Genomic DNA, 20,678 nt, shown 5'->3' with positions numbered 1-20,678 from the left:
ATGTAGGTTATAATGTTAGGTCAATTTGCTAGGGCTTTGTTCTGCTATCTTGGGTGAGATGGATAAAGGAGAAACTTCAGAGCTTTATTTCCTTGGGCAGTTTATTAGTTTTTGGTTAGCTCCTTCTGGAAATTAAATAAATTGGGTAGGGTATATGAAAGTAAACTGCACTTGGACCAAACTACCTTATCGCATACTGTTTTCCATAGGTTTACAGACTGGTATCCTCAAAATCATCAGATTTCTGTATTTGTTAACTTTTTCTAGTCTGTTATTTCTGTTGCTGAGTTTTTTCAAAAAGAATGTTTTCCATATTGTTGACACTGTTTTTCTTTAGCTGTACAACATTCAGTCGTTGAGTTCACAGTGGCCAGGAGCGTGTCAGCAATTCAACAGAGTCACTGACACAGAAAAGTTTGAAAATCACTACCTTTATCTTTGATTTCGAAACTGATGCAGCCTACTGTTTCAATAATAGCAGGCTGACAATAATTTTTTTTCTTTATTCTTTCATGGGATGTGAAGGCCAGCATTTGTTGCTCAATCCTAATTGCCCTTGAACTGACTGACTTGCTGGGCCATTTCAAAGGGCATTTTAAGAGTCAAGCACCCACATTGCTGTGGGTCTGGAGTCACGTGTAGGCCAGGCTGAGTGAGGATGGCAGATTTCCTTCTCTGTAGGACAATTAGTGAACTAGATGGGTTTTTAGAACAATTGACGAGAGTTGGCATGGTCATTACCGAGACTGGCTTTCAATCCCAGATTTTATTAATTAAATTTAAATTCCACCAGCTGCCATGGTGGGATTTGAACCCATGTCCCCAGAGCATTAGCCTGGGCCTCTGGAATATTAGTCTAGTGATATTACCACTATGCTATTATCTCCCCCCAATCTTATATTAATAACCACATTATTGTTTGTACTTCATTGATTAATGAGCTTTCTGGACATTTTGATTTTCGACAGTGTTTACGAAAAGATGCAGAGTCTCGCAGGAGGGAGCTTCACATCAGAACATATGCAGTCATTCCTCTGAATGAAGAGTGTGGTCTGGTTGAGTGGGTTAACAACACTGCTGGCTTAAGACACATTCTGAATAAGCTGTACAAAGAGAAAGGCAAGGATTGAACATATCATAACTGCATATTGTTGAAGTCCCAATAAATAGATACTGTTACCTTTGATAAATTGTAATCCAAATGTGCTATGATACATGGAGAATACAATATATAAATTACAAATTATATACTTTGTATATTAAAATTAGTTTCACTACAAAGGGCCACATTTAGTGGCAATTTAACCTAAATAGTACAATTTTAAAGGGGAGGGGCAGGAATGCAGTTAAAAAAAATCATTTTTTAATTTATTCTTTCATGGGATGTGGGCATCGCTGGCAAGGCCAGCATTTGTTGCCCATCCCTAATTGCCCTTGAACTGAGTGGCTTGCTAGGCCGTTTCAGAGGGCAGTTAAGAGTCAACCACATTACTGTAGATCTGGAGTCATGTAAGCCAGACCAAGTAAGGACGGCAGATTTCCTTCCCTGAAGGGCATTAATGAACCAGATGGGTTTTTACCACAATCAGTGATAGCTTCAAGGTCACCAGTACTGAGATCACTTTCAATTCCAGATTTTATTAATTGAATTCAAATTCCACCAGCTGCCATGACTTGAACACCGTACCCCCAGAGCATTTGCCTGGGCCTCTGAGTTACCAGTCCAATGACATTATCACTATACCATTCTCTCTACAAACATATGGCATCCTTGGCTCTATGAACAGAGGCATAGAATACAAAAACAAGGAAGTTATGCTGAATTTTAATAAAACACTGGCTTTCACCAGCAGGACTATTGTGTCTAACTCTGGGCATCGCACTTAAGAAGGGATGTCAAGGCCTTAGACAATGTGCAAAACTGATTTACCCAAATGGTACCTGAAATATGGCACTTAAGTTGTGTGGGGAGATAGAGAAGATAGGGTTGGTCTTCTTAGTACATGAGCAAAGATTTAATAGAGATGTTCAAAATCATGAACAGCTTTGCTAGAGTAAGTGAGGCCCAGGTGAATGCTCTACGGGGGACGGGGTTCAAGTCATGGCAGCTGGCGGAATTAGAATTCAATTAATAAAATCTGGGATTGAAAGTGGTCTCAGTGTTGCCAATAACATTAGCGCCATTAAATAGAGTACACAGATTTAAGGTAATTAGTAAAACAACCAGTATCAGAGTATCTTTACAGTGCAGAAGGAGGCCATTTGGCCCATCGAGTCTGCACTGGCTCTCTGAAAGAGCATTCCACCTAGTCCCATTCCCCTGCCTTATCCCATTACCTTGCACATTCTCTCTTTTCAGGTAGCAATCCAATTCTCTTTGAATACCTTGATTGAACTGGCCTCCACTACCCTTTCAGGAAGTTTGTTCCAGACTCCAAACCTCCCTCTGCATGAAAAAAATTTTCCTCACATCACATTTACTCCTTTTGCAAACTACTTTGAATCTGTGCCCTCTAGTTCTTGATGTCTCTTGAGTGGGAACAGTTTCCCACTATTTACCCTGTCCATACCCCTCATCTTCTTGAATACCTCTATTAAGTGTCCTCTCACCCTTCTTTTCTCCAAGGAAAACAGTCCCAACCTCTCCAAGATACCCTCATAGCTACAGTTCTTCATCCAGGGAATCATTTTAGTGAATCTCCTCTATATTCTCTCCAATGCCTTCACATCCTTCCTCAAGTATGGCACCCAGAACTGGACATGTTACTCCAGATGAGGCCTAACTAGTGTCTTATACAAATTCAACATGACCTCCTTACTTTTGTACTCAATGCCCCTATTAATAAAGCCTATATGCTTTATTAACTGCTCTCAACATGCCTTGCCATCTTCAATGACCTATGTATGTATACACTGAGGTCCCTCTGTTCCTGTACCTCCTTTCGAGGCTCTCCCTTTGTTTTATACTGTTTCACCATACCTTTCCTGCCAAGATGAATCACCTCACACTTCTCTGCATTGAACCTCATCTGCCATTTGTCTGCCCAATTCACCAACATGTCTATGTCCTTTGGAAGTTCAAGACTATCCCCATCACAGTTGACAACATTTCCAATCTTCGTACCATCTGCAAATTTTGAAATCATGCCCTGCACTCCAAAGTCTAGGTCATTAATGTATATCCAGAAGAGCAAGCGTCCCAACACTGACCCCTGAGGAAGTCCACTATAAACCTTCCTCCAATCTGAAAAACAACCATTTATCACTACACTTTGTTTCCTGTCACTCAGCCAATTTATTATCCAAGTACCTACTTTCCCTTTTATTCCATGACCTAGAATTTTGCTCACAAGTCTTTTGTGTGGCACTGTATCAAATGCATTTTGAAAGTCCATATACGCCACATCAACAGCGTTTCCTTTATCGACTTTCTCTGTTACCTCCTCAAAAAAAACTCCATCAAGTTAGCTAAACATGATTTTCCCTTGATGAATCCATGCTGGCTTTCCTTAATTATCCTGCACTTGTCTAAGTGATTATTGATTTTATCCCGTACTATGGTTTCCAGAAGTTTCCCTACCACTGAGCTCAAACTGACTGGCCTGTAGTTGCCAGCTTTATCCTTGCACCCCTTTTTGAACAAGGGTGTAACATTCGCAGTTCTCCTGTGTCTAAGGAAGACTGGAAGATTATCACTAGCGCCTCTGCAATTTCCACTCTCACTTCCCTCAATACCCTTGGATGCATCTCATCTGGTCCTGGCACCTTATCTGTTTTAAGTAAAGATAGCCTTTCCAACACCTCCTACCTGTCAATTGTAAGTTCTTCTGGTGTACCAGTTACCTTCTCTCTCACCTCGGCCTGGGTAACAAGGCAGAGGATAGGAAATTGTTTTTCGGCTGTTATGATTTGGAATGCTCTGCCTGAAAAGGTGGAATAAGCTGATTCAGTAATAATTTTCAAAAGGGAATTGAATAAATACTTAAAGGGACAAAGTTTACACAGATATGGGAAAAGACAGGAGGGATTAATTGGATAGCTGGCACAGGCATGATGGATTGAATTGTTCTTGCTGTGCGTTATCATTCCAGGAATATCTCTGGTTGGTGTGTAATTATGTGTATAATGTGTTTGATTGTCAACTTATCTCTTTTATACACATCTCTTTAGAAATTTGCTACTGCAGTAACGTTTTGTTTAACATACCTATATGACCATCACAGTTTATTATGCTTAATGAACCAAATCAATCATATCATCTTCCTTCTCAGTGTCCTGTTCCAAAATCTACTCTTTATCAATCTTCTGTCCTTTCTCACACTGTACAAGATTATAGACGAGCTCTACCCTCTGTTGTCAGCCAAAACAACAAACCAGTCGTAATTTGTTGTCCTGAAGATTGCCATCTTGGTCAGAAATTTAAGAATACAGTTTAAGACAAGGCTAAGAAATAGAGGGAGAATATCCTGCCTTAAATGTCAGCACAAGGGTATAAACCTTTAAAAGGAAGGTGACCATATATAATTACAACCCTTGCTAGTGGGTGACAGCAAGTTCCTATTTGTATGCATAGGCTTAACTTCTTTCAAAATGTGAGGAGGCTTATACTTATGTCTGGTACTCTAACTTCTAGTGCAAAACTGCAGGATTGAAAGATTTTGAACTACTCATTATTTTTCACCCCTGGTCTCCCCTTAATTACATAGCCTCTGACCAACAACCTGGTCTGCAGAGCTCTGACAGTTTACTTCTATGGTCAAGATAAAAGCAAAATACTGCGGATGCTGGGAATCTGAAACAAAAACAAAAATTGCTGGAAAAACTCAGCAGGTCTGACAGCATCTGTGGAGAGGAAGACAGAGTTAACATTTCGAGTCCATATGATTCTTCATCAGAACTAAAGAGAAATAGAAATGTGGTGAAATATAAGCTGTTTAAGAGGGGTGGGACAGGTGGAGCTGGATAGAGGGCCAGTGATAGGTGGAGGCAAAGGAGAGATTGCCAAAGATGTCATAAATAAATGGTCAAAGGATTGTTGACGGTAGTGATATTAACTAAAGGATGTGCTAATGGTGACATTAAAGGTAGAAAGCAGGATGAGCAAGTGACAGATGGCCCTATTGGGGCTGGGGTGGGGGGAAGGGATCGAAATAGGCTAAAAGGTGGAGATAAAACAATGGATGGAAATATATTTTTAAAATAATAATAGAAATAGGTGGGAAAAGAAAAATATATATATTTTAAAATATATATAATAATTATTAAAAAAAGGGGGATCAAAAAGGGAGTGAGGATGGAGGAGAGAGTTCATGATCTGAAGTTGTTGAACTCAATGTTAAGTCCGGAAGGCTGTAAAGTGCCTAATCGGAAGATGAGGTGCAGTTCCTCCAGTTTGCGTTGAGCTTCACTGGAACATTGAACATTCTTTGTTCCAGTCCTACTCAGGCCCCCTCCCAGAACTCTTTCTCCGGTATATTGATGACTGCTTCGGTGCCGCTTCATGCCCTCGTCTGGACCTGGAAAAATTTATTAACTTTGCTTCCGATTTCCACCCCTCCATCGTTTTCACATGGTCCATCTCTGACACTTCCCTTCCCTTCTTTGACCTATCTGTCTCAATTTCTGGTGATAGACTATCCACCAATATTCATTACAAGCCCACCGACTCCCACAGCTGCCTCGACTACAGCTCCTCACACCCCGCTTCCTGTAAGGACTCCATCCCATTCTCTCAGTTCCTTCGCCTCCGTCGCATCTGTTCTGATGATGCCACTTTCCAAAACAGTTCTTCTGACATGTCTTCCTTCTTTCTTAACCGAGGTTTTCCACCCACAGTGGTTGACAGGGGACTCAACCATGTCTTGCCCACCTCCCGCACATCCGCCCTCACACCTTCCTCTCCCTCCCAGAACCATGATAGGGTCCCCCTTGTCCTCACTTATCGCCCCAGCAGCCTCCACATTCAAAGGATCATCCTCTGCCATTTCCGCCAACTCCAGCATGATGCCACCACCAAACACATCTTCCCTTCACACACACACACGCACAAGCACACACACACACTTCCATCACCCCCTACACCTTAACCCCCTCCCACGGCACCTTCCCATGCAACCGCAGAAGGTGCAACACTTGCCCCTTTACTTCCCCCCTCTTCACCGTCCAAGGGCCCAAACACTCCACTTCACTTGCACTTCCCTCAATTTAATCTACTGCATTCGCTGCTCCCAATGCGATCTCCTTTACATTGGAGAGACCAAACGCAGACTGGGTGACCGCTTTGCGGAACACCTTCGGTCTGTCCGCAAGCATGACCCAGACCTCCCTGTCGCTTGCCATTTCAACACACTACCCTGCTCTCATGCCCACATGTCCGTCCTTGGCCTGCTGCAATGTTCCAGTGAAGCTCAACGCAAACTGGAGGAACAGCACCTCATCTTCCGATTAGGCATTTTACAGCCTTCTGGACTTAACGTTCAACAACTTCAGATCATGAACTCTCTCCTCCATCCTCACCCCCTTTTTGATTCCCTTTTTTCTAATAATTATTATATAATTTTTATATATATATTTTTCTTGTCCCACCTATTTCTATTATTATTTTTAAATTGTATTTCCATCCATTGTTTTATCTCTGCCTTTTAGCCTATTTCAATCCCTTCCCCCACCCCAACCCCCACTAGGGCCATCTGTCACCTGCTCATCCTGCTTTCTACCTTTAATGTCACCATTAGCACATCCTTTAGTTAATATCAGACCGTCAACACCCCTTTGACCTTTTGTCTATGACATCTTTGGCAATCTCTCCTTTGCCTCCACCTATCACTGGCCCTCTATCCAGCTCCACCTGTCCCACCCCCCTTAAACAGCTTATATTTCACCACATTTCTATTTCTCTTTAGTTCTGATGAAGAGTCATACGGACTTGAAACGTTAACTCTGTCTTCCTCTCCACAGATGCTGTCAGACCTGCTGAGTTTTTCCAGCAATTTTTGTTTTTGTTTACTTCTATGGTCTGCTGGCTGAAGGGATGATTCAAGACCAATACCAGTCTTCCACCCATTTCTTTCCTGTCCTTCACCTGCGGTGGAATGTAGTTTAATATAGCATTCTACCCAGCTGTTTAACTGAACTGAAAAACTGAGGCAAGTGGAAGTATGACCTCACCCACTTGAATCTGGTGGGTTAATCTGGTTTTTAATTATTTAATCATTAATTTTAAGACAATTTCAGTGATCATATTTGACGGTGTTCCTTGTGATAACCAAATGTACCTCAAATATCTCTCCAAACGTTGTGCTAAACTGATAAATGTTCATGTTTTGAATATTGGCTTTGGTTTTGTTTTTGCTCCTGGTACTCTACGTTTTTTTTGTGTGGTTTGTTACAGGTGTTTACATGATTGGTAAGGAGTTGCGTCAATGCTTGCTGCCAAAGCAAGCACCTTTGGAGGAGAAATTATCTGTATTTAAACAACAGCTTCTGCCACGTCACCCTGCTGTCTTTCATGAATGGTTCCTTAGGACATTCGCTGATCCAACATCATGGTCAGTTTCGTAAATTTGGTAGTACAATATGAAGTTCTGCTTTCCTCCAATTACAATGTTAAGGGAATCAGGGTATCTGTTTAGTAATGTTTTCACCCCCATGCTTAGGTAACTCCTTCAGTGCACTTTATGACTCTCTGTGGGAGTAGGTTGGTTTGGAAAAGGGGAATGGGCATATAGTGTGATCATGTCATATTCAGTTACCATAGAAGTTTGAGCAATTGTTAGCTTGATTGTAAGGATCAGTCACAGTAAAGGTAAAAGTTATGACAAATGTGAGGTTATAAACAATAGATTAATTACTGTATGTTTTCAGTGAGGGTCATGGGATAACTGCCCATTGGATTAGATAGTCACAAAAGAGACTTACTTCTATCAAGTTATGATGCTTGTAAGGTTAATAATTAACATTTCATAATGGTGCTTAATTCTAACTTGTGCCATTCATCATATGTATAGTTGACCATAATGCTTTCTGATAGATGTGTTGTATTATTTTGAAACTTCAATCTTCAAATCCCTTCCAATTAGGTACAGCAGTAGATCAGCCTACTGTCGCACTGTTGCTGTGATGTCAATGGTTGGCTACATTCTGGGTCTAGGTGATCGCCATGGAGAAAACATTTTGTTTGATTCTTTAACAGGCGAATGTGTTCATGTGGATTTCAACTGTCTTTTCAATAAGGTAACTGATTATTTTCTAACATTCATCTTCTATAGGAAACATACATGTACTTTATTTCCTATTTCTAATGTCAGAAAGCTAAAGTGAACAAGTTCTGGATTTTATATAAAGAACAAAAAGGTACAGCACAGGAACAGGCCCTTCGGCCCTCCAAGCCTGCGCCGATCATATTTCCCGTCAAACTAAAACATTTTGCACTTCCGGGGTCCGTATCCCTCTATTCCCATCCTATTCATGTATTTGTCAAGCTGCCTCTTAAACATCACTATCGAACCTGCTTCCACCACCTCCTCTGGCAGCGAATTCCAGACACTCATTACCCTCTGTGTAAAAAAACTTGCCTCGCACATCTCCTCTAAAGTTTTCTTCTCTCACTTTAAATCTATGTCCCCTAGTAATTGACACTTCCACCCTGGGAAAACGTTCTGACTATCTACTCTGTCCATGCCACTCATAATTTTGTAAACTTCTATCAAGTCGCCCCTCAATCTCCGTTGCTCTAGTGAGAACAATCTGAGTTTCTCCAACCTCTCCTCATAGTTAATAACCTCCAGACCAGGCAGCATCCTGGTAAACCTCCTCTGCACCCTACCCAATGCCTCCATATCTTTCTGGTAATGTGACGACCAGAATTGCACGCAATATTCCAATTGTGGCCTAACCAAAGTTCTATACAGCTGCAGCATGACTTCCCAGCTTTTATACTCAATACCCCTGCCGATGAAGGCAAGCATGCCATATGGCTTCCTGACTACCTTATCCACCTGCGTTGCCACTTTCAGTGACCTGTGGACCTGTACACCCAGATCCCTCTGCCCGTCGATACACTTAAGGATTCTGCCATTTACTGTATAATTCCTGCCTGTATTAGACCTTCCAAAATGCATTGCCTCGCATTTGTCCGGATTAAACTCCATCTGCCATTTCTCCGCCCAAGTCTCCAACCGATCTATATCCCGTTGTATCCTTTGACAATCCTCTTCACTATCTGCAACACCTCCAACCTTAGTGTCATCTGCAAACTTACTAATTAACCCAGTTACATTTTCCTCCAAATCATTTATGTATACTACAAACAGCAAAGGTCCCAGCACTGATCCCTGCGGAACTCCTCTAGTCACAGCTCTCCATTCAGAAAAGCACCCTTCCACTGCTACCCTCTGTCTTCAATGACCAAGCCAATTCTGTATCCATCTTACCAGCTCACCTCTGATCCTGTGCGACTTTACCTTCTGTACCAGTCTGCCATGAGGGACCTTGTCAAAGGCCTTACTGAAATCCATGTAGATTACATTCACTGCCCTTCCATCGTCGATCATCTTTGTCACTTCCTCGAAAAACTCGATCAAATTAGTGAGATACGACCTCCCCTTCACAAAACCATGCTGCCTCTCGCTGATACGCCCATTTGCTTCCAAATGGTAGTAAATCCTGTCACGAAGAATCTTCTCCAATAATTTCCCTACCACTGACGTAAGGCTCACCAGTCTGTAGTTTCCTGGATTACCCCTGCTACCCTTCTTAAACAATGGAACAACATTGGCCATTCTCCAGTCCTCTGGGACCTCACCCATAGCCAGTGAGGATACAAAGATTTCTGTCAAGGCCCCAGCAATCTCCTCCCTTGCCTCCCTCAGTACTCTGAGGTAGATCCTATCTGGCCCTGGGGACTTATCCACCTTAATATTCTTCAAGATGCCTAACACCTCCTCTTTTTTGATCTCTAGTACAAAAATACAGTAAAAATGTCAGATCAATCCTGATCTGTGCTTGCTATTAAATACCAGAGAAATTACTTTCCAAAACTGAGCTGGAAAAAGCCGTTAATTCAAGCTGCAAGGATCTAAACCAGTATTGAGCTGGATATATCCTAGACTAAAGGCTACTTTGGGACGGTACCCTAGAGAATGGCACAATGTTTTCGATTCCCATCAGACAATCTATCCTGAATTTGAGAGAGAGGGGCAGCTTATGCTACTGAAGTAGTAATCCAGAGGCCTGGACTAATGATCTGGCTTTTCACACCACAGAGTTTGGGAAATTTCAATTAAGTTAATTGAAAAAATCTACAGAAAAAAGCTAGTTCAGTTTTGACCCTGTTACTATAGATTGTCATAAAAATCCATATTCACCAACATCCTTTAGGGTACGAAATCAGTTCTCTTTAACTGGTCTATACGTGACTGTAGACCCACAGCAATGTGGTTGACTCAACTGCCTTCTCAAATGATGTAGCAAAGTCACTCAGTTGTATTCAAGAAGGTGCTTAACACCAGCTTCTCAAGGGTAATTAGGAGTAGGTAATAAATGCTGGCCTGGCCTGTGAAGCTCACATCCCATTAGTGAATTTAAAAGAACATATTTTCTCGTGTCGTTACCAGAAAGTGTTTATGAAAAGTTATTTGCTTGTGCACATACAAAATATGCATACGTCTTACAAAATTAAAAGCATTATAGTGGAACTACAGTATAAATATGGAACTCAATTCTGACCACTGGTGAGTATCTGTTTGCTGAATTTGGATCATGGCACCAAGTGTTAACACAAATACGACATACAACTTATGCTGCCTTTTTAAGGGGCACCTTTTGTATTAGTGCCAGGCAAACGTTTTCAACATGGCGATACCAAAAGCACAGCAGACCATCAGTTTTGGTTGACATGAAGGAAACAAGAATCTTAAGTTTTCCTTAGCGCTAGCAGATGATGTGAAATGCACTTAAATTTAGAAACTGTTTAAATTGCTGAATTTGATAAAAGTCGAAAGGCAATGGCCAAACAGCTGGCTCAGTCAGAAAAAGCAGCTCCTCATTTAGGTATTTCTGTATGCATACACAAGGCTCTACCTTTCCCCACTCAACGCAAATAGTTCTCACTGCTTCTACTGAATAAGCCTGCCATAAATCAAGAGGACCAGGAGTCTACAAAGGGGCATAGGTTAAGTGAGTTGGCAAAAATTTGGCAGATGGAGTAAAATGTTGGAAAATGTGAACTTGTCCATTTTAGGCGGAAGAATAGAAAAGCACTATGTTATTTAAATAGAGAGAGATTGCAGAACTCCGTGGTACAGAGGGACCTGAGTGACTCGGTACATAAATTAGGAAATGTTAGTATGCAGGTACGGCAAGCGATTAGGAAAGCACATGGAATGTTGTAATTTATTGCAAGGGGAATGAAATATAAAAGTAGGGATGTTTTGTTACAATTATAAATGTGTTAGCAGTTCACAGAAGGTTCACTTGACCTATACCTGGGATTGGTGGTTGGGCGGGTGGGGGTGGCTGGGGTGGGGGGGTGGCGGTTATCTTGCCAGGAAAGGTTGGACACACTGGGCCTGCATTCATTGGAGTTTAGAAGATTGAGAGATGATCTTATTGAAACATAAGATCCTGAGGGGACTTGACAGGGTGGATGCTGAAGGGATGTTTCCCTTTGTGGGAGAGACTAGAACTCAGGGACAGTTTAAAAATAATGGATCTCCCATTAAGACAGAGATAAGAAATGTTTTCTCTGTAGGTCATAACTCTTTGGAACTCTTTTTCCCCCAAAGGGCAGTGGAGGCAGTGTCATTGAATAATTTTAAGGCAGAGGTAGATAGATTCTTGACTAACAAGGGAGTCAAAGGTTATCAGGGATGTTGGAACATGGGGTTGAGGCCACAATCAGCTCAACCATGATTACTCCTTAAGTTAAGAGAAGTCATGTTTTGTTATGACCAGGTAGTAACTAAAGATTCTATCTCTGAGTGACTTTTCAGCTTTGTCAGCAAAATTTCAGTTTCAGGTATACCTTTTGGCTGCATAGAGGCTTTGTGGTATATTGTGGGTGAGCTAGGGGTTTGAAAAGGCAGTTGTATTGACTTTGCCTTCCTTTCAGTTAGTCCTCTTTTGGTGGCTGAATTATGTATTGAATTTCACTCGTATTGTTTAGAAGTGCGTTTTGTTATGACCACAGCTGATCTCAATTGCTGCACAAACCAAATCCCAGAGGGAAACTTGGCTTACGGGCCATACCCTTATTTTTTGTATTCTGAAAACAAGACGACGACGTACCGATCTCAGCTATAAGGAGTCCAGTGACACTTACATTTTGGGATTTCAAAAATTTAAAAGTTTTATTAACAAGAATAAAAGAAAACTTGAGCAGACAAGATTACAGTTCCACAATTAAGGTTAGTGTTATAAAACATTCCCCCAAAAAGACTCTCCACTTGGCTAGACCTACAAGTAAACACTTTCCAAGCACAATCCTTTATGGATGTTTAACTCTTAAAAAAAAATCCAGTAATATTACCCAGGGCAAACTGCTGTAGATTTAATAGAGGCATACCACATGACCTGTCAATTCTCTCCCACTCTGCTGTGGAATCCAAACTTTAGAATAAAACTGCTTGTTGCAGCCCAAGACTTTTCTGACTTGACTGGATGGCTGAATCAAACCTGCATCTTCTCCTAGCCCAGAGCTAACAGCTCCCAACTCAGCTCCAGCTGCTATCAACAGCTCAAACAGCTATAGCACAACAGCTACCCTAAGCACTCCCAATAACTCTAAAGTACCTTTTTTCACTTTCATCTCAGGTTCCCTTGTTCTCACACCTCTTTGAAACTCAAACCCTTCCAAATATAAAATCTTTCATGTCTCTATCTTGTCTTTGCTTTCGGGTCAATAAAACATATTTTCCCCACTACTGTTCACCTATGAAACTCCTGCAAGATACAAACATGTTCCTTGCTACCTCTGACTTCTTTTGATATTCAAACAAACTCAACTTATCTAAAAATGCAAATGTTAGATCAAACCTATTTACTTGTACCTCAAACCCAGCACCCCTATCCTTTTCATGTTTTAACCTTTCCAGACAACCTGTCCCCTATTAATCTCTGCCCGGCTTAATTAAATCTCACACACACACACACACACTCACTTACTTCAACATCTGGTCTGATAGCAATGGTGTGTCCGAATATCTGGCTTGATGTCCACTTTTTTCATAACACTTCTGTGACATGCGTTGGGATGTTTTACTACATTAAAGGTGCTATAAAAATGCAAATCATTTCTGTTGTCTAAAATGTGATTGGGATGGATTTCACAGTCAGCAGTGAAGTGGTGATGCTTGCTGTTGACCTCGAAAAAAGCCGACTAAAAGATCTAGTGATTCTGTGCCATGGATTTCCTCTTTCTTGATGTTACATTGATTGCGGCATCTCCAAGGGCTTTCTAGATTTCCAGCAACAGTGATGTAATCAATCAAGCAATCTAAGCAGCCAACCACATCAAAGAATTATCATAGTCAGCAAACCAGAAAGTAAAAAAAAACACTTGATTATCCTTCACTTTTCAATCATTTTACAGATAGTGAAATAAATATTGGGACATACATTAGGGATGAAGATAGAAGCTGAAATATCATAAACTTCAAAAAAAATTTTGAAAATTGGGAAGTTTTGTTACAATGAAATTTGACATAGTTAGCCTTCCAGAATCAGAGAGGTTGTTCGGCAGTAATTTTGAACTTAGTACACCATTAAAAGTCCAGTTACACTTCAACCAACAAGATGTTACTTTTTCAATAGTTTTCTCAGTGAGACTAATAGCATAAAAATTGAAGTTCACATCAATTCAAGTGATTCTAGAAGGTTTTCATCCATGGTGACTTTAACATAACCTGTGGAGGAACAGGGAATTGCTTACAACAACTTCTGGATTTCCATGTTTAGCTACGTATGTGCGGATGGCATAGTTACTGTCAGTTTCACAGTTGTAATGATAGCAAATGCTGACAGTTCTGCCATCAATACAGCTGCAACATCTGGGACACTTAAATCATGTGCAGCCCACTCACAGTTGTGGCACACTTCTCAGAAAGATTTAGGGTGCTGTTGACTAGAGTGACACACCCATCACCTTTTCTACAGAGGAAGCAGTTTATGTCTAAACCAGTTTTCTACTGTTGTTTTAAAGTATATTGGTTTGCAATATACATCCTGCATTATCTGTGCAGTGCTTTTTGGACCACCAACCTGTTGCGTAGTCGACTAAAAAGTCTCTCAGTTTATACCTGCTAATTTTTCGACAAAAGGAATGCTGTAGCATTGAATCGAAAATTAAGTCTGTCCAGATTCTCTTTCCAATTGCTGCAACTCTATTGAGGAAACAAAACTTGTGATTGTTCTGCGGTTGAAAAAATGTTCTCACTTTCTTAGGGGGAGACCTTTGATGTTCCAGAAGTTGTCCCTTTTCGTCTAACCCACAATATGGTCCATGCCATGGGCCCTATGGGAACAGAAGGTTTGTTCCGCCGAGCCTGTGAAGTGACATTGAGGTTAATGCGTGATCAACGAGAGCCTTTAATGAGGTAAAGCATCAGTTCTTGGATAAATTAAGTTGTAGTTATTATTATTTCACATGTAATTTTCGACTACTTACATAAGGTTTCATTATAAAATATTGATTTTAATTTTATCCTGTTTTGTTGGTGTCCTTATTGTCAGAGCAAACATTTATTTGTCTTAACAGTGTTTTGAAAACTTTCCTGCATGACCCACTGGTGGAGTGGAGCAAGCCAGTGAAAGGAAGTGCAAGAGTACAACCCAATGAAACTGGGGAGGTAATCAATGAAAAGGTCAGTGAAAGAATATTATCTTCCTTGTGGTATAAAAAAATTTCAGAATTCTCTGACTTTTTCCCCCTCCACTCTCTATCTTTGCCCTGTCACACACTCACATTTTTATCCAATACTCCTAACTGCAGAGAAGCCTTATTTTGTTCAGAAAAAGGTAGCTGGGACTTTGTTTTTATATGTGGTGGAACATTTTTACAGTCCTCAGATGAGGATAGATAGCATCCCTCATGTATAATTAGATTGGATTGTAGAATTTTAATCTACAACCTTGAACCTCTATCCATTTCAAATTTTCTTCTCCTTCTCTATTTTATAGATAGTGTTATTGCTAGTGTTCTTATAGTACGACAGCTTATTTATTTCTATAGCGCCTTTCAGATAATAACCTAGTCCCAAGACATTTAACACTGCTGTAAAGAAACAAAATTTGACACCAAGCTACACAAGGAGATATTCTCACCAATCATAGAGGTAGCTTTAAAGGAGTGAAGAGGGAAGAGAAGTTTAGGGAGGGAATTGTAGAGCTTGGCAGCTGATGGCATAGCCATCAATGCTGGAATGTTTAAAGTCAGGGATGCTCTAGAGGCCAAAATTGGGGCAGCTTAGGGCTGGGGAGATTAAAAGTATAGGGAGGGGCAAGGTCGTGAAAGGATTTGAAAACAAGGATGAGTGTTTTAAAATTGAGTTGCTTAACTGGGAGCCAGTGTAGATCAGTGAGCACAGGGTGATGGGTGAACAGGACTTGGTGCGACTTAAAATGCGAGCAGCAGAGTTTTGAATGACCTCAAGTTTACAGAGGGTAGAATGTGGGAGGCCAACCAGGAGTGCATTGGAATAGTCAAGTCTAGAAGTAACAAAGACATGGATAAGGGTTTCAGCAACAGATGAGCTCAGGAAGGGTGAAATCGGCCATTGTTTTGGAGGTGGAAATGGGCAGTCTTAGTAGTGATGCGGAGATGCGGTCTGTTCACGAAGGTTGTGAATGGTCTCAGTGAGGCTCAGACAGTAGCCAGAGTGGGATGGAGTCAGTGGCTAAGGAACAGAACTTGTGGTGGGGATTGAAGGCAATGGCTTTGATCTTCCCAATATTTAATTGGAGGGAATTTCTGCTCATCCAATCCTGGACGTCAGACAGTCTTAACAATTTAGCAACAGCGGGAGGGGGGGGTCGGGAGAGGTGGCGGTGAGGTAGAGCTGTGAGTTGTCAGTGTACATGTGGAAATGGACACTGTATTTCCAAATGATGTTGTCGAGGTTTGGCATGTGGATGAGAAATAGGAGGGAGCCAGTGATAGAACCTTGGGGGACACCAGATATAATGATGGGAGCGGGGAAGAAGAACCATTGCCTTCTAAGCTTCGTGCAAAATTCCATACATATACTTCCTCTTTTCTGCAACCTTAATGTGTTGAAATCAAAATTCATCTCACAATCTCCTATTGAGAACTTCAAAATCATGTTAATTCTTTATCACCATCTGTCTGAAATCTTAAGGCTTTTAAAAACCCAAACTGGATGTCAATTAATCACTGCTTCCTGATTTATCTTGACTTTAACACTTTCAACCCTGTTGGTGTCCTTCATTGTGGGCCTTGGCCCTTTTCCTTGGCTTCTCAATTTGGTAAAAGGAAGGGCTGATTAAGCTAGGCTGAGGACAGCGGTTTGATGTTGCTGGAGTAGAACCACAAGACTTACTACACTGAGCAAGAGTGTTCTTTTCTCTAAGTACCTATTGAACAGCTTGAATGTGTAAATTGTGCTAACATGAGGTGATACCAGTAAAGCTGTTTCCCCTTTATGACATTTCGGAGCAAGCTGGTGGAAGATACTCCCTTTTCAAATGAATGTAACCACTCTTGGGATTAAAGCACATCAGATATAGTTGGTGTAATCTGTCATAGAAGAGTGATTGTTGATTTTAAATGTCAGTAAACCTCAGTTGAATTTAAAAAGGGAAACAGTTACTGTCTTAACTTTTGAAGTGTTGATTTATTTTTTAGGCCAAAACCCATGTTCAAGATATAGAAAAGCGACTACATGGAGTGATTAAGACGAGAAATAAGGTGAAGGGTTTACCTTTATCCATTGAAGGTCATGTTCACTACCTTATTCAAGAAGCAACAAATGTAAATCTTCTGTGTCAAATGTACCTGGGCTGGGCCCCATACATGTGAAAACATTCACAAAAAGCTGGAAATCTGGTATAAGGAAGAAGCAAGATATGTAATTTATGGGGTAGCTACTTGATTTGTGGCATCTTTTATCCCCAGCACAAGTTGCAAATGTTTTAGGAAATCAGTTTTATATCGCTGCAGTACACCTTTGTAGTCGTGACGTCTTTTGACAACTTACTTCAGGAACAGAATGATATATTCTTATCAAGGAGACCACATCATGAAGATCAAAAGGATCTGGTATTCTCCTTCAATTCCAGAAGCCAAGATAAAAGGAAAACGGAGAATTTTGATTTCTGACTTCTGATTGAGTGCAGTGCAAATCTAGGGAGTAAATTAATTATTTTTTAAAAATACTGGGCTTGGAATTAAAAGCTTTCAAGACAACTTTGTGGAGGATGTAAGATTTAACTGGAACAGGAAATCAGTTGTATAGCAACCTGACAAAGTATGCAGTAGGAAACTGTTGATATAGTAAAACATGACTTAAAAATTGTCCATGCTGAAAGCCAAATGACTTGAAATTTATGGATATCCCAGAGACTTACGAAGATAAGACAAATGGATCGCTTATGTGAACAGGAGAGGGACTCAAAAGGAATGAACTTCAATTACCTGATTGAGGCCAGAGTCCATTGTATGCTGTCAACATGTACTATTTTCATGAATTTGTATTATAAACTGACTTGTATTGATGCTTTTGAAAATAAAAAGCACACATTGGTGACCCAGACAATTCTTTTTTTTTATTCATTCATGGGATGTGGGCATCACAGCTAGGCCAGCATTTATTGCCCATTCCTAATTGCCCTTGTTCAGAGGGCATTTTTTTTAAAGAGTCAACCACATTGCTGTGGGTCTGGAGTCACATGTAGTCCAGACCGGGTAAGAACAGCAGATTTCCTTCCTTGAAGGACATTCGTTGGGATCAATATGATTTTCTCTGTTAAGCTTATCATTAAGTTACTCCATTAAGATTGAACAGAGTCCATTTTATACCTAGCAAAACTGTGTGGACTTCTGAAGTATAGTGAGGTCCCCTTTCAACTGTACAGCCCCTCTGCATTTGAGTGAGAGCGAAGACTTTTCCGTATCTTTAAAAGAAATGAAATACAACCTCCATTCAGATATGTAGAGAAATTATTCCATTAACTTAATGGATGGTGGTTGATGCTAAAGTCAAAGAGTGTTGAGTTGGTCTTGTTGTTGTTTTGATTTTCATTGTCCTCCTTTGCATACAGTTTCCACTGTTTCTGGTGTGGATGACACCAACTCCTGTTAATCAATATGTACGTTATGGTTTCTTCTAGAAGTTTATAAACATGAAATGTTAGAAAAATATGCGCATTTGTTGAAATGTACTTTTATAGAACTACTTTTTGTTCAAGGTTGGTTGTAAAAATTGAACAAAATAATTTTTGAAAATATTTTTGTACAGGATTGTACTATCTAAAATTGAGTGTTACTGACCAGATTTTCTATATCTTTTTATGTTCACAACCTTGGTTTACATTGGCGTGTAAAATAAAACATGGAATAGATATTTCTTGTGTTTTTGTAAACAAGTATTTTAACAGTCTGATCAATTTCAATTAACAGCAGAATTATAACTTTTCCATGAGCCATTTGTGAGTGCAAAGTATTATTTGCCAAAAAGGAGTGGCGTTTGACACCCTGAACCACCCTGTACTGAATCATCACACCAACCCACAGCTGTATGTTGTTGTTCTCTGTAGATGGACTGAAATGGCAGGTTTACAGAAGTGAAAAAATACTTCTCAATCATGGTGGGGTGCATACATTTTATAGAAGCCCTGTGGACACTAAGAATATTGTTTGCTCCCTTATTGGAGATTTGTAGTTATTCTAAGTACAGGTGAAATATAGAAAAAGCATCTATCTGCTAAGAAGGGGGCGCAAGATGTTGGATATTTGGAACAGAAGGGTATAATTCACAGGTCATTTTACAAATGAACAAAAACTTATATAGCATCTTTCAAGTAAAATGACCTAAGATGCTTCACAGGACCGACAGCAGACAATATTTGACAATGAGATGCATCAGACATTCGGACAGGTGACAAGAGGTAGGTTTTAAAGAGCATCTTAAAAGGGAGACAGGTTCAGGGAGGAAATTACAGAGCTTGGGGCCTAGACAACAGAAGCACAGCTGCCAGTGGTGGTGATGAAAATCGGAGATGCATTGGAGGTTAGAATTGCAATGTTCTCAGAGTTATAGGGCTGGAGAAAATTGCAAAGATACAGTGGGGCAAAGCTATCGAGTGATTTGAACACAATGGTGAGAATTTTAAATTTGAGGTGTTGCTGGACTGAGCCAATGTGGGTCAATGAGCAGATGGGTGAGTGGGACTTGGTGTGAGTTAGAATACAGGCAGCAGAGTTGAATGCGCTGAAATTTACAGATGGTTGGAGACCAACCAAGGGAGCATTGGAATAGTTGAGTGGAGAGGTAATAAAAGCAGTGGTGAAGGTGGAAGTAGACTGTCTTGGTGATGGAGAGGATATGTGAATGGTAACTCAGCTTTATGCAAAATAGGTCACCAAGGTTGCAAACAGTCTGGTCAAATCTTGTGTAATTTATCCAACAGCAAGTGGCTCAGATTTAATATTTGTCTGGATGGCCTATGCTCTTGATAGATAGGATTTGTAGCTAATACTTTGCAAGAACTGTTGCCAAACTTCTTAGAAGAGGAGCTATTGACGTTCTTAAAATGAGAATGTGTTCTACCTAAATCATCCAGTTCCTTGCATATCCTGGTTATATATCTCATCTTCATCAAAGCTTGTGTATGCAAAGTAAAAACTCGGTCGGATCAGGGTGGGAATGAAGAAATGCTTTAAAACACTAACAAAAGTTAAAACTAGTACTGCTAGAAAATCAACCAAGCTACACAAGCATTTCAGGCGAAAAGCTCAATCAAACCCATTATGTTCTTAAAAGGAAGAAAGTGCAAACTTTGGAAATATATGAGCAGAAAATTCACAAGAAATCCAGTGGCTAGAGAGAAAAGGAGAAAAAAAAATGGCTATTCCCAAAACATTAATCCGTCTTTTCCCTTTACAGAAGCTGAAAAGCCTATTCTATATTCCCGGTATCTGTTTAATATTCGATCATGGACCTTATAACCTATCCTGGGTTATAAAGAAATTAATGCATCTTTCGAGGTACGAGACCTCACTTTTGTCAAGTGTCCTTCATGCAAAGAAATTGAATATTTTGGATTCAAGACTTAAAAATCAGAGTAGGTGCAATTGGGACTTAGGAATTTCAAGATCTTACTCCAGACAGTTCTCAGACCTGTGGGAGATTCCCAACGCATTTGGTTACCATCCTTTGGAGCATATGGATAGGTTAACCATTCTATACTGATTGAACATGCCTTCCTCCAAATGACACACAACTTGACATAAGAAGGGCTTAAGTACTGAAACAATGTGTAGAGAGTCAGTTAAGCATTGATGCAGTGATTTCATTTGTTTGTCAGGCTTCCTTAGTCTGTATCTTGTCATGAAGGTATAGTAATTTTCATAATATTTTTCTGGTTTATTGTTAAGGAGGTTTATGTGGGTTGTGTTTTTCTGTCTGTATGTGTGAGATTTAATTACATTTTGTAGCCAAGCAGAC

The 20,678-nt window shown here is 40.3% G+C and overlaps 1 protein-coding gene and 1 long non-coding RNA gene across 2 annotated transcripts in view; one reads left to right on the top strand and one right to left on the bottom strand.

Moving 5' to 3' along the window:
* The window catches only part of atr (ATR checkpoint kinase), a 105,446-nt gene extending 86,871 nt beyond the window's left edge, over window positions 1-18,575 (top strand). The window contains exons 42-47 of the mRNA XM_078564191.1: window positions 969-1,119; window positions 7,391-7,547; window positions 8,079-8,232; window positions 14,440-14,591; window positions 14,753-14,858; window positions 16,859-18,575. Of these exons, the coding sequence (XP_078420317.1) occupies window positions 969-1,119; window positions 7,391-7,547; window positions 8,079-8,232; window positions 14,440-14,591; window positions 14,753-14,858; window positions 16,859-17,032 (894 nt within the window). The 3' untranslated portion in view covers window positions 17,033-18,575. The remainder of the gene's footprint in view (window positions 1-968; window positions 1,120-7,390; window positions 7,548-8,078; window positions 8,233-14,439; window positions 14,592-14,752; window positions 14,859-16,858) is intronic.
* Window positions 12,321-17,056, bottom strand: LOC144693952 (uncharacterized). Its single transcript, XR_013579625.1, has 2 exons — window positions 16,935-17,056; window positions 12,321-14,540 (listed from the first exon to the last, which is right to left on the bottom strand). It is a non-coding gene; the product is annotated as an uncharacterized LOC144693952 (long non-coding RNA).
* Window positions 18,576-20,678: the final 2,103 nt, after the last annotated feature.

Source organism: Cetorhinus maximus, chromosome 19, assembly GCF_964194155.1.
Source record: "Cetorhinus maximus chromosome 19, sCetMax3.hap1.1, whole genome shotgun sequence".
Taxonomy (NCBI): domain Eukaryota; kingdom Metazoa; phylum Chordata; class Chondrichthyes; order Lamniformes; family Cetorhinidae; genus Cetorhinus; species Cetorhinus maximus.
This window is presented reverse-complemented; position numbering and strand designations above follow the sequence as displayed.